Source organism: Tachyglossus aculeatus, chromosome 4 (assembly GCF_015852505.1).
Source record: "Tachyglossus aculeatus isolate mTacAcu1 chromosome 4, mTacAcu1.pri, whole genome shotgun sequence".
Classification (NCBI taxonomy): domain Eukaryota; kingdom Metazoa; phylum Chordata; class Mammalia; order Monotremata; family Tachyglossidae; genus Tachyglossus; species Tachyglossus aculeatus.
Window position 1 is genome coordinate 83,873,149 of NC_052069.1, and position 12,271 is coordinate 83,885,419.

The following is a 12,271-nucleotide window of genomic DNA, read 5'->3' on the forward strand; positions in this document are numbered from 1 at the left end:
TTTTTCTCCTGTTCCTGATAAACTTGAAATATGTTCTTTCTGTTACTACTTGATATCTTTTGAAATTTCTTCTTTAGTTTTTCTAGCCTTTCTCTATTATTTCTTTGCCCTCTTAGCAATTTTCCTTAGCTCCCAATTTGGTAGTTTCTATTGGTGTCTTAATTTTTTGTGCAACTGAGCTCTTAATAAATACCATAACTGTTTGTTTAGCGACTTAGATTTCCTCATACATTTTCTTACTTTTGGTGGGCATGCAGATTTCTTTTTTCCTTACGCCGTAATATCCTGTCAAGGGAACTTTCAGCTAGCTAAGATTTATGTGCCCCTTAAAAACATTCTGGAATTGTTAGTGGCAGCCTCTTACCTGGTGTGGAAAACCTTCTATTTCTTACTCAGCCTTCTGCACATCTCCAGGGGAATCCCCTAAATGGATGTCATTGAGAGTCAGGAGGTTTCAACATAAAATATTAAATGATCAGAAATAAAAACCCAAGGAGTCATTATTAGGGTTTATTAAAATATACAAATTAAAATATATATGAATTAAAATATATTGTCTAAAAATCTACCTGCTTTGGCATGGTACCAAAGTAATTAGAACGTGACATATTAGCATGAAGTCTTCAAAATGAATTTTGAATACCTTTTTTGTCCTTTAAGTGAATGATTTTAACTGTGACCAGAACAGGCTTTTCCCTTCTCTTTAGAGTTAACCTGTCAAATGGGGGTCTGAGAGATTTTATTTAAATTTGGGGTAACTTTTTCCCAGCAGATTTCTTTGACATTTTAGAAAATGACACTGGTAGATTGAGACCATCTAGTGTGCATTGTTTTTAAAATATGGGTCAAATAGGAAAGGAATTAATGGAAGAAATAAACTTAATTTTACACTATCGTATGTTGAACCAAACATCACATGGAATATCTCCCTCTCCGTACTCTTCTCAACAGCTTTGTCCTTTAACGCTTGCTGCCAACTATGTCCTTTTGATGGTCAGTTTGATAATAGCAAGTTTGAGGGGCCTGAATAGCACATGCCTATTGGTTGATTTCTTTCTAGTACCACAAACTCCATAGCTTCTGTTTTGGGTTGATGGTGACACTGTTCAAAACTGTTTTCCTAAAGCAGTCTCTATTAAAAAGCATATGAGATATTTTTGCTATGCGGTGTATTCTCTCCTCTCGCTTCCCTATCTCCACAATACTCCTACTGTGTACTAACAACAGGTTTGTTGCCACAGTCACAAATGGTATTGGTCTGTTTTCATACTTTGTTCAACACAGTCATATGTTCTAAATCATCCAGTCACTTCCTTTCCCCTCCACTTCTTCCAAAAAAAAAATGTTGCCTAAATTAAAGAACATCAACAACAACTACTAGCTCCCCTGAGAAAAAAACCAAAACTGACAAGAAATGAAGTGAAAGACAGGGAAAGATAAATTTCTCAAGCTCTACTGAACTTTTATCATAAATTCCAGAAGTTAGGGCTGGAGAAGATAGGAGAGATATTTGTTAAACTGAAGTCTTTGCTTTTAAAAACAAAGTCCATTTGAGATATTCTTTGTTTCTGACAGCCCGTGGACAGTCAATGGATTTCTTCATCTAAAGACATCATCGCTTTCCGTAAAGCACTGTTGAACCCAGTAACAGCCTATCAATTTCAACGCTACGTGGCTCTGAAAGGAGACTTTTTGGAAAAAGGAGTACTCTTCTGGCAGGAAGTGCAGAAATATAAGGTACTTTAATGGGTGCTGCAGTGAAACCCACTATGTTGACTAGAAAAATGCATTACAATTTCAGAAGTTTACATGCCACTTGGTTACAACGCTCTTCAGGGACACAATTCATCTTTCAAAGTAGTCTAATTTCTTCACTGATTTTTTTTCTCCGCAGAGATGTGTAAACGTTCAACTTTAATTGTGTATTCAAATCTTCTTACGCTTACACACAGTATGTACTAACTCATAGTAAAATCTTGAGTCATCGCCTGGGTCTGCATTGGACAAATTAATAAATTGGGAAATGTTGATGAAATCTTTGTGCATCTTCAAAGCCCTGATGTATCTGATGAAATAGCCAACTAATGTTAGGGAAGTTTTGTCCTGGTACTTTTTGTTGCAGTTGAAGGGCCAAGAAGTATTTGGTTGTGGTCAGACAGACAGGGTATTTTTTTTTTTTTACAACAGATTACCTGTGGGTTTGTCCTGACTGATCCAGAAGTCTGCCTGATCGACAGCTATTATTGCCCCATGCCCTTACCAAAAGCCCACATAGACTTTGGCTACTATCTAGGGCAAGGCACTCTGGGGTCTCAGGAAGGTTAGTGGATAAAGAAGAGAAAGTTCATAATGATCCCTGTTTATCACGCAGACATAGCAATCAGTAAAATGGGATTTGTGACTCATGAGTCCTGTGGTCCAGTCTGCAAAGCACAATCCCAACTGATGTTAGATTAGGACTTAACATTAACGTTTGTCCTTGTAGGTTTGGGCAAAAAAATAGAATTTTCTGCAGGAAAATTATTTTCAAATAATATTCTTGACCTTTGTGGAGATAGGCTTTTCAAAATAAATCATAACTGTTTTGCTGTAGCCTAGTGTGAAGCACCTCAAGGACAATAGATTATTCCCAAATGCATTATACTCCCCAAAGTGCATGTTTACAGAACCACCCAATGAACCTAACTGTGATCTCCTGGGTTAACATGTCAACCCGGTGGAAATCATTTCTTCTCTAAATAATAGCAGCTTGGAACTCGTTTTTGCAAATTTTCCAGGGAAGTAACCCCACACCCTCCAAAGAATATAAACTCAAGGCTACTCCCCTTTTCCTCTGGGGTTCCATGACTTTCTTTGCCCCCCCCCCCCCCACCCAACACATACACACCCTTAACTCTCCCTCGTTTCTCCCCTCAAATCTAGAACTAGTCTTTTAATTTTTGTTTATGCTTTCTTAGCTCCAGTGTTGGGTCCTGTCGGGGACCTCACTGCCGTTGCTTCTTTCTCCAAACCAATCGCTTCCATGGCTGGCAGTCTCCACCCTCAGAAGCTATAAAGTCAGGGGTGTAGAGCCAGGGCCAGGGATGGGGAGGGAAAGTAGATGGGGAGGACGAGGAGAAAGAGAAGGAAGAGGGGCAAGACAAAGCCCTGAACCTCCTCCCCACAGCCCATCGACCTACTCCACTGCTACCCATCAATGAATCAGTGGTATTTACTGAGCAGTTACTGTGTGCAGAGTATTACACTAAGCCTTGGGAGAGTACAATACAAGAAAGTTGGAAGATATGTTCACCATCTTCTTGCCCCACCTGCCCCCCAGTTTCCATCTGGCCCAGCCTCCCTGACTCTGCAGCCTCCAAAGGCAAAGAACCGTCAGGCATGGCAGAAATGCCAGAGCTTCATTCAATCATTCAGTGGTGCTTATTGATACAATACTAAGCACTTGGGAGAGTATAATACAATAATAAACAAACACATTCCCTGCCCATAATGAGCTTACAGTCTAGAGGAGTGAAGTTCCCAGCAAGACCAAGCAACTCTGGAGTAGAAAAGTAAAACTTAAAAAACAATTAGATATAGAGTAGAGGAAGAATGGGGGCCTAAAGAAGCAGGGGAGTGAGCTTGGGATGTGTGAAAGGGGCCGGGAAAGCCAGAGAACATGAATTGAGTGCTTAGTACAGTGCTCTGTACACAGTAAGCGCTCAATAAATACGATTGATTGATTGAGCCCCATGTGGGACATGGACTGTGTCCAACCTGATTATCTTATATCTACCCCAGCACTTAGAATAGTGCCTGGCACATAGAAGTGGCTTTTAACAAATACCCCCGAAAAAAAGGACACTGAGGATGGAGAAGCTGGAGAGGCCTCCTACTTTCTTACCTTCTAGGCGGCCAGGATAACTTTATGAAGTTCAACAGGAAAGAGATTGTGTGAGAAATTTCCAGTGCTGCAAAATTTGGGAGGGAAGATGAGGACTTTGGTTTCAGAGACAGTGAGCTTGAGGTGTCTGTAGGTCATGGCGTAGCCGATAGGGCACGGGCCTGAGAGAAGGTCATGGGTTCTAATCCTAGCTCCATCACTTGTCTGCTATGTTACCTTGGGCAAGTCACTTAACATCTCTGTGCTTCAGTTACCTCATCTGTAAAATGGGGACTGAGAATGTGAGCCCCACATGGGACGGGGACTGTGTCGAACCCTATTTGATTGTATCCACCCCAGTGTTTAACATAGTGCCTAGCATGTAGTAAGCACTTAACAAATACCATAATTATTATTATCCATATAGAGGCCTCCTGGAGGCAAGAAGAAACATGAGATTGTAATGGCAGTGAGAGATCAGGGCAACAAGATAGATCTGGAACTGATCAATCCGTGTTCACTCATTCATTCATTCCTTCAGTCGTATTTATTGAGCGCTTACTGTGTGCAGAAGCCCTGTACTAAGCTCTTGGAAAGTACAGTTTGGCAACAAATAGAGACAATCCCTACCCAACGGTCTCAGAGTCTACAAGCTGATGAGGACTGTCTCCCCCACAGCTGTTTAAACTGGATTCCCAGATTTGCTCATACCAGAACTCTAACAAGACCTGAGAGTTTCCTATCTGGGCTGAAAAGACCCAGATTGGTGAATTTCTGGCCTGTCAGCTCTTTGAAATCTGTCCCGTCCCAGTCTTTATCCCTACTAAAATCCCTGCTGCCATATCATGCCTGCGCTCAAAATGAAAAGTCAGCACCTAAGGGAGTCATTCGCATAGAGATTGTAGTTAAAGCTGTGGAAGTGGTTGAGATTCTCAAGGAAGTGAGTATAAAATGAGGAGAAAAAAAGAGACCCAGAGAGAACCTTGAGGGATGCTACAGTTAGTGGGTAAGAGATGGAGGAAGAACAGGGGAAAGAGGTGAGAAGGAACATCCAGAGGGATAAGAGGAGAACCAGGGCTGATTGCCTCACTCACCTGGGCTGTTTAAAAATGAAAGCTTCCTTGTATCAATACTTTTTTAAGAAAATCTCATCACTGGATGCATTGTGGCCTAGTGGAAAGAGTATGGACCTGGGTTCTAATCCCATTCCGCCAATTTCTTACTGTGTGACCATGGGCAAATCATTTAACTTCTCTGTGACTCAGGATCCTCATCTGTAAAAGAGGGATTCAATACCTGTTCTCCCTCGTACTTAGACTGTGAGCCCCATGTAGAACAAGGACTGTGTCTAACCTGATAATTTAGAACAATGCTTGATACATAGTAAGCACTGAGAAGTAGCCTGGCTTAGTGGATATAGCATGGGCCTGGGAATCAGAAGGACTTGTGTTCTAATTCCGGCTCTGCCACTTGTCTGCTGGGTGACCATGGGAAGTCACTTAACTACTCTGTGCCTCAGTTCCCTCATCTATAATAATAATAATAATGGTATTTTTTAGGCACTTACTATGTGCAAAGCACTGCTCTACATGCTGGGGGGGGATACAAGGTAATCAGGTTGTCCCACATGGGGCTCACAGTCTTAATCCCCATTTTACAGATGAGGGAACTGAGGCACAGAGAAGTTAAGTGACTTTCCCAAAGTCACACAGCTGACAAGTGGCAGAGCCAGGATTAGAACCCATGACCTCCGGCTCCCAAGCCCATGCTCTTTCCACTGACTCATGCTCCTTCTCTTGGGATTAAGACTGTGAGCCCTGTGTGGGACAGGGACTGTGTCCAACCTGATTAACCATTCTCCCTCCTACTTAGACTGTGAGCCCCATGTAAGACCAGTGCTTAGTGCAGTGCATGACACATAGTAAGCGCTTAACAAAATTTCACATTTACTATTAGTATTATTATTGTTCTTGGTTTTATTACATCAGGGTGTGTTGTCCCACAAAACATAACTAATCCGTTAGTGGGCTGAAAGTTAGGGTCTCACAGCAGTGTCATATAGAGTGAAGGGGAAGTGTGGCTGGGTTTTCCCTACCTCAGGGCAGCCAAGTGTCTGAAGCGTCAAGTCTTTTTCTATTCAACCAATAAATCAATTATTTATTGAGCACCTATTATGTACAAAGCACTGTACTAAGTGCTTGGGAGAGTTTAGCTTAGTTTTGATTAATCCCCTTGGTGAGAAAAAAGAACACCACAAGTTACACTATATCTTCTGCAGTCTCCATATCTAGGGGAGGACCAGAAAGAAGAAAATAGGAGTTGAAATGAATAGCTTAGGTCTCTAGGCATGGCCAGGGCCTTTGAGAAGGCTAGAAAGTTCTTAGTAAAAACTCTTGGGATTCCATTTCTTTTTTGGTTACTATATTCCCCTCTGCTCTATATTCCTTTCTGCTACCCTGAGAAAAAATGAATTAAGTTCCTTAGTTGAAAAATAAATAGCAATTCAGTTTTTTTCCTCTCTAAAAACCTGGCCCTGGAATACAGAATCAAGCCGCCCCTCGCAAAGCCTGGGTACCTCTCTGCATCTTTAATGGGAAAGGCTGTGATTACTAGCATAGTGTCCTCTAATAGAATGTCCATTTTTACTTAAAAGGAAGTGAGGTTTTTTTGTAAAGATTTAAAGCCACTTATGCTCTTTGGTTTGCCTTGGGCGTTAAGTGCTATGGCAAGAAGAATGAAAGACAATTCATTTTGATAACTAGCAATATCAGGCATGAGTAATCAACACTGACTTTCCATCTAAGACTTTATTAGAATCACTGTTTATTCTGAGCAAGAGTTTTGTTTAACTTTTTTTCCTCTGAATTGCTGTTTTATTTGCTTCTGCAGCTGACTTACCCTTCCTAAAGAGCAAAGTGGTCCATTAATAGGAGCTTTATTCTGCTGATGAGAGAAACGTAAATGGCTTACTTTGTGAAAGTTTATTACCTCTTTCTGGCCTCTAGGTTCTGAAACTAAGCCAGTTCTAAATTTCAGATGCCCTCCCTCCCCTTTTAAATTAAATATCTTTCCTCTCGAGTATTTTTCCTCCCTCCTTTCCCTTCTAACTCTGCCTCACCTTCTCTCCCTTTTCCTTCTCAGAAACACCTTTTCCCAGCCTCCATTTCTTCCTTCCTTCTTCTCCAACACGTTCTCCCTGAATCACAAACACTCATTGCCTTTTCTTACAAACACTCACTCTCATGTTGAGTACAGAGCTCAAATATGACTCAACTCCAAATGGGAGGAAGATTTGGAGAGGTGGAATCTTTGTTCCCACGATAGCTTTTCTGGGTGAAAACCGGGTAGTAGTTTCTATTGCATTAAATGGGGTGATTCCTTCAAGGCTGGGGAAAGTACAAACTCAGAGAAGTGACAAATCCCTGTCCTCAAGGAGTTTGCACTCTAACAGGGGAGTTAGACATAAAAAAAACTTACAACTAGAATAATGGAAATAAATAATTGAAAGCACAATTAAATATATATATATGTGCATATCATATATATATGTATATATACACAAATGTAAATAAATATGTAGGTGCTAGAAATGGCTGTAAAGTTTGCACAACTGAGGGTGTTGGGAATTAGGTGGAAGACTTGTTGGGGAGGTGGGGTTTTAAGAGGGCTTAAATACAGGAGAGCTCTTTTCTAACAGATTTAGGGAGGGAGGGAATCCAGGCCAGGTGACAGTGTGAGCAAAGGGATGGAAGTGGGGGAACAGAGAATGAGGTATAATCAGAAGGTTGGCTTGGTAGGAATGAAATGAGCAAGTTGGGGAATAGCAAGTGTGAAGAAGGCAGATCTGGAAGGTGGAGAACATTGGTGGACAGCTATTAAAGCAAAATTTGTATCTCATTGGTAGAATAAAATGTAACAATACCATGTAACATACCTGTTGTTTTGTTTCTTGTTTTTTTTCTCCCTCAGGATTTGTGCCATTCTCACTGTGATGATGCTATCATCCAGAGTAAGATCACAACAATCATCAACTGCTTTATTAATTCCGCCATCCCTCCGGCTTTGCAAATTGACATTCCAGTTGAGCAAGCTGAGAAGATTGTAGAGCATAGGAGAGAACTTGGACCATATGTTTTTCGAGAGGCCCAGGTAAGAAAGAGAGCGAGAATTAAGTGACAGAAGGTACAGCTAAATATACTACACATAATTTGATGTGATCATGGGGACCGGAGGCGTTTCTAGCCAATTCAGCAACCTAGTAACTGGTAACCTGTATAAAGCGCTTCAACCTTTCACATTGCTCGTATGGTTTCTCCTAGTTAGAGGTGCCGTCGATTTAGAGAACCCCAGAGGCAGAAGAGCAGTGTAACTAACTTGTTGTGTTACTTTTGAAGATTCAGGTTGTTTAGCAGCATGGCTCAGTGGAAAAGAGCCCAAGCTTTGGAGTCAGAGGTCATGGGTTCAAATCCTGACTCCGCCACTTGTCAGCTATGTGACTTTGGGCTAGTCACTTCACTTCTCTGGGCCTCAGTGACCTCATCTGTAAAATGGGGATTAAGACTGTGAGCCCCCCGTGGGACAACCTGATCACCTTGTAACCTCCCCAGCGCTTAGAACAGTGCTTTGCACATAGTAAGTGCTTAATAAATGCTATTATTATTATTATTATTATTATTATTATTATTATTGTTATTATTATTTGAGCTAGCCCAGGGGTGTCCAAAATCTGGCCCATACAATTAAGTCCAGCCATTGCCTGTTTCAAACCAGTCTGTTCAACGTTAGCTGCAGTATCCCATATCTTTCAGTGAGTTGCAGAATTGGTTTGATGTGATTTGAATCATCTCTGGAAGACTGTTTCCAAGGCATCGCTCTAGGGGAAGGAAATTTAAAAGGCAGGGCAAGGCTATGGACAAGTAGCTTCACACTTCAGTGTGCCCTAATGGATAGAGCCTGGGCCTTGGATTCAGAAGGATCTGGATTCTAATCCTGGCTCCTCCACCTGTCTGATGTGTGACCTTGGGCAAGTTATTTATCTTCTCTATGCCTCAGTTACCTCATCTGTAAAATGGGGATTAAGATTGTGACTCCCATCTGGGACAGGAACTGTATCCAACCTGATGACGTTTTAGCTACCCCAGTGCTTAGTTCGGTGCTTGGCACACAGTAAGCACTTAACAAATACCACAGTTATCATCATTATTATTATTATAATTATCATTCACCCTCCACCTTCTCTCCTCCTCCACCACAGATAATAGCAGGCACTTATGTGTGCAGCTCTTACTACATGTTTATAAACCTGGCCTGGAGGGATTTGATGATGAAGAGAGTTTTAGCACCCTAATCTAACTGTAGGCAGCAGGTTTTATACTTTATTCATCGGTAAACTACTCACCTCAAATAGGGTTATTTGTAAAAATCATATTTCTTACTGGTGGTTATTACCTCTTACGCTTCAGCCTTATAAACCCCAGTTAATCCCCCTCTCTCCACTCCCCTCTACCCTATATTTCTTTTTAAAATATCTGCTACCACAAAAATGCACAGATCATTGTGGTATCAGGATATGCAATATTTTGGAAGATGGGAAAATTAATGTAGATCATAAGATAAATGAGGGGAGATTGAAGTACCCAACTTACATAAAGTACACAATCTCAGTAAAGGAAAAACATGCCTGTCTAACCTGATAGGGTTGCTTTATTTTTAAGATAAATAATACAAAACAGCAACTTGGAGGACATGATTTATTTGTGCTCTCGAGAGCCTTTCAACGAGGTCGTTCTTAAGAAATGAATAAGAAAAATAATCATAGGGTGATAGGGAAGCACTTTTCGTTGATTAAGTAACATGAAGCAGAGATGTAGGGTGTGATTACCCTTTTGAGTGGAAAGAGGTTATTATTATTTTGCATCTCTGAAGAGCCAGCAATGTTCTAATTAGGCCCTATTTTGCCCAGGGGACATTCGACTTCAATTCGGTAGAAAGTGGACTCAAACGAGGAGGATGATTGGGAAGAGTTTAGGAATGGGATAGGTGACAGGATGGGGAAGAGATCTGACATATTTGGTCGAGTGCATTTCAGTGCCCTATGACCAATTGGTTGGCTGCTTTCCCCTCTCCCCCCAACCCTTGTCTCCCTGTGGATTTCCTTCCTTCTTCCTCCAGTGAGTTCTGGCCAGGATTTAGCTTGGGTTCCCCTCCTAGAGACCCATTCCTCAGGTGGAGGTAGCAGAAACTCTCAGAGTGTTCTGCTCTAAAACTCCAGAACTTTCTGGAGTTGCCCAGTTGCCCTTTGCCCATCTGCCAACCTAGCTCTCTTCCTCCCTTCAAGGCCCTACTGAGAGCTCACCTCCTCCAGGAGGCCTTCCCGGACTGAGCCCCTTCCTTCCTCTCCCCCTCGTCCCCCTCTCCATCCCCCTCATCTTACCTCCTTCCCTTCCCCACAGCACCTGTATATATGTATATATGTTTGTACATATTTATTACTCTATTTATTTTACTTGTACATATCTATTCTATTTATTTTATTTTGTTAGTATGGTTTTGTTCTCTGTCTCCCCCTTTTAGACTGTGAGCCCACTGTTGGGTAGGGACTGTCTCTATATGTTGCCAACTTGTACTTCCCAAGTGCTTAGTGCAGTGCTCTGCACACAGTAAGCGCTCAATAAATACAACTGATTGATTGATTGATTGATTCTGGGCATTAATCAGTCAAACAATCAATCGTATTTATTGAGCGCTTACTGTGTGCAGAGCACTGCACTAAGCGCTTGGGAGATTACAGTACCAACACTATAATGGACGCATTCCCTGCCCACCGTGAGCTTCCAGTCTAGAGGGGACAGCATTACTCTTCAAGACTTGATCTGTGACACCGGGTTTTGATGGCACTGTTTGTTGATCAAACACTGGGGTTCTGTTTGAACTACATTTTTCCTGATGACTCACACTGTTCAGATGAAATGTCAAGTCCAATAAGGATGATTTCGCTTCAGTTTAAGGATGCTAAGGGATGCTAAGAGAAACAGCGTGGCTCAGTGGAAAGAGCTCGGGCTTTGGAGTCAGAGGTCATGGGTTCAAATCCCGGCTCCGCCAATTGTCAGCTGTGTGACTTTGGGCAAGTCACTTCACTTCTCTGGGCCTCAGTTACCTCATCTGTAAAATGGGGATGAAGACTGTGAGCCCCCAGTGGGACAACCTGATCACCTTGTAACCTCCCCAGTGCTTAGAACAGTGCTTTGCACATAGTAAGAGCTTAATAAATGCCATAAAAAACCCAACAAACTAAGGTTAGCGATCCCAGAATTGTAATTAATGAGGGTGATGGCTTATGATGGAAGATGGGGAGAGTGTACTAAACATGTTGGAGGAACATGTAGCTAGTGATGATGATGATGGTATTTGTTAAGCGCTTACTATGTTCCAAGCACTGTTCTAATCTCTGGGGTAGATACAAGGTAATTAGGTTGTCCCACGTGGGGCTCACAGTTTTAATCCCCATTTTACAGATGAGGCAACTGAGGCATAGAGAAGTGAAGTGACTTGCCTAAAGTCACACAGCCGATAAGTGGCAGAGCCGGGATTAGAACCCACAACCTCTGACTCCCAAGCCCGGGCTCTTTTCCACTAAACCACGCTGCTTCTCTAGTGGAAGCTCTTCTCTTCTAGTGGAAGAGGTGCTTTATTTCAGAGACTAGAGGAATCGCATGAGTGGGATTTAATAGCAAACAAAAGGAAAAACTTCACATAGCATGTGGTCAGAGTAAGGCATTTCTAACTACAGGAAGTGGTACAGGCCAAAAATATTGTGTTCAAGTGGGATTGAAATAAATTCATGAATAAGAAATCCAGAATAAATTATTGGAGGGACAACTAGGGAGGTAAAGGGCAAAGATAGGGATTTTTATCGTAAGCATTCAATAGCCATCATTCCTCCAAGTATCTTGTTGCCACTTCAGAGACGGAATACAGGGTTGAGTGGGCCATTGGTCTGATTCAGTAATAGCTTTTCAATTGATCAATCAAAAGTATTTATTGAGTGGCTACTAGGTGCAGGGTGGCTCAGTGGAAAGAGCATGGCTTGGGAGGCAGAGGTCATGGGTTCTAATCTCAGCTCTGCCACTTGTCAGCTGTGTGACTTTGGGCAAGTCACTTAACTCTTCTGTGTCTCAGTTACCTCATCTGTAAAATGGGGATTAAGACTGTGAGCCCCATGTGGGACAACCTGATTACCTTGTATCCCCCCCAGTGCTTGGCACATAGTAAGTGCTTAACAAATGCCATTATTATTATTATTATGCAGGGTACTGTGCTAAATCCTTGGGAGAGTACAATAAGGTTAGTAGAGGTGGTCCCTGCCCTCAAGTAACTTTCAGTCTTATGTGAGAGGCAGACACTAAAATA

General features: G+C 41.9%; 1 protein-coding gene across 3 annotated transcripts in view; it reads left to right on the forward strand.

The window, feature by feature from the left end:
- RGS22 (regulator of G protein signaling 22) overlaps nucleotides 1–12,271 on the forward strand; it is a 142,651-nt gene that overhangs the window by 106,276 nt on the left and 24,104 nt on the right. For all 3 annotated transcript variants that reach the window (XM_038745205.1, XM_038745204.1, XM_038745202.1), the window contains 2 exons: nucleotides 1,576–1,737; nucleotides 7,832–8,011. In XM_038745205.1, the coding sequence (XP_038601133.1) occupies nucleotides 1,576–1,737; nucleotides 7,832–8,011 (342 nt within the window). The remainder of the gene's footprint in view (nucleotides 1–1,575; nucleotides 1,738–7,831; nucleotides 8,012–12,271) is intronic.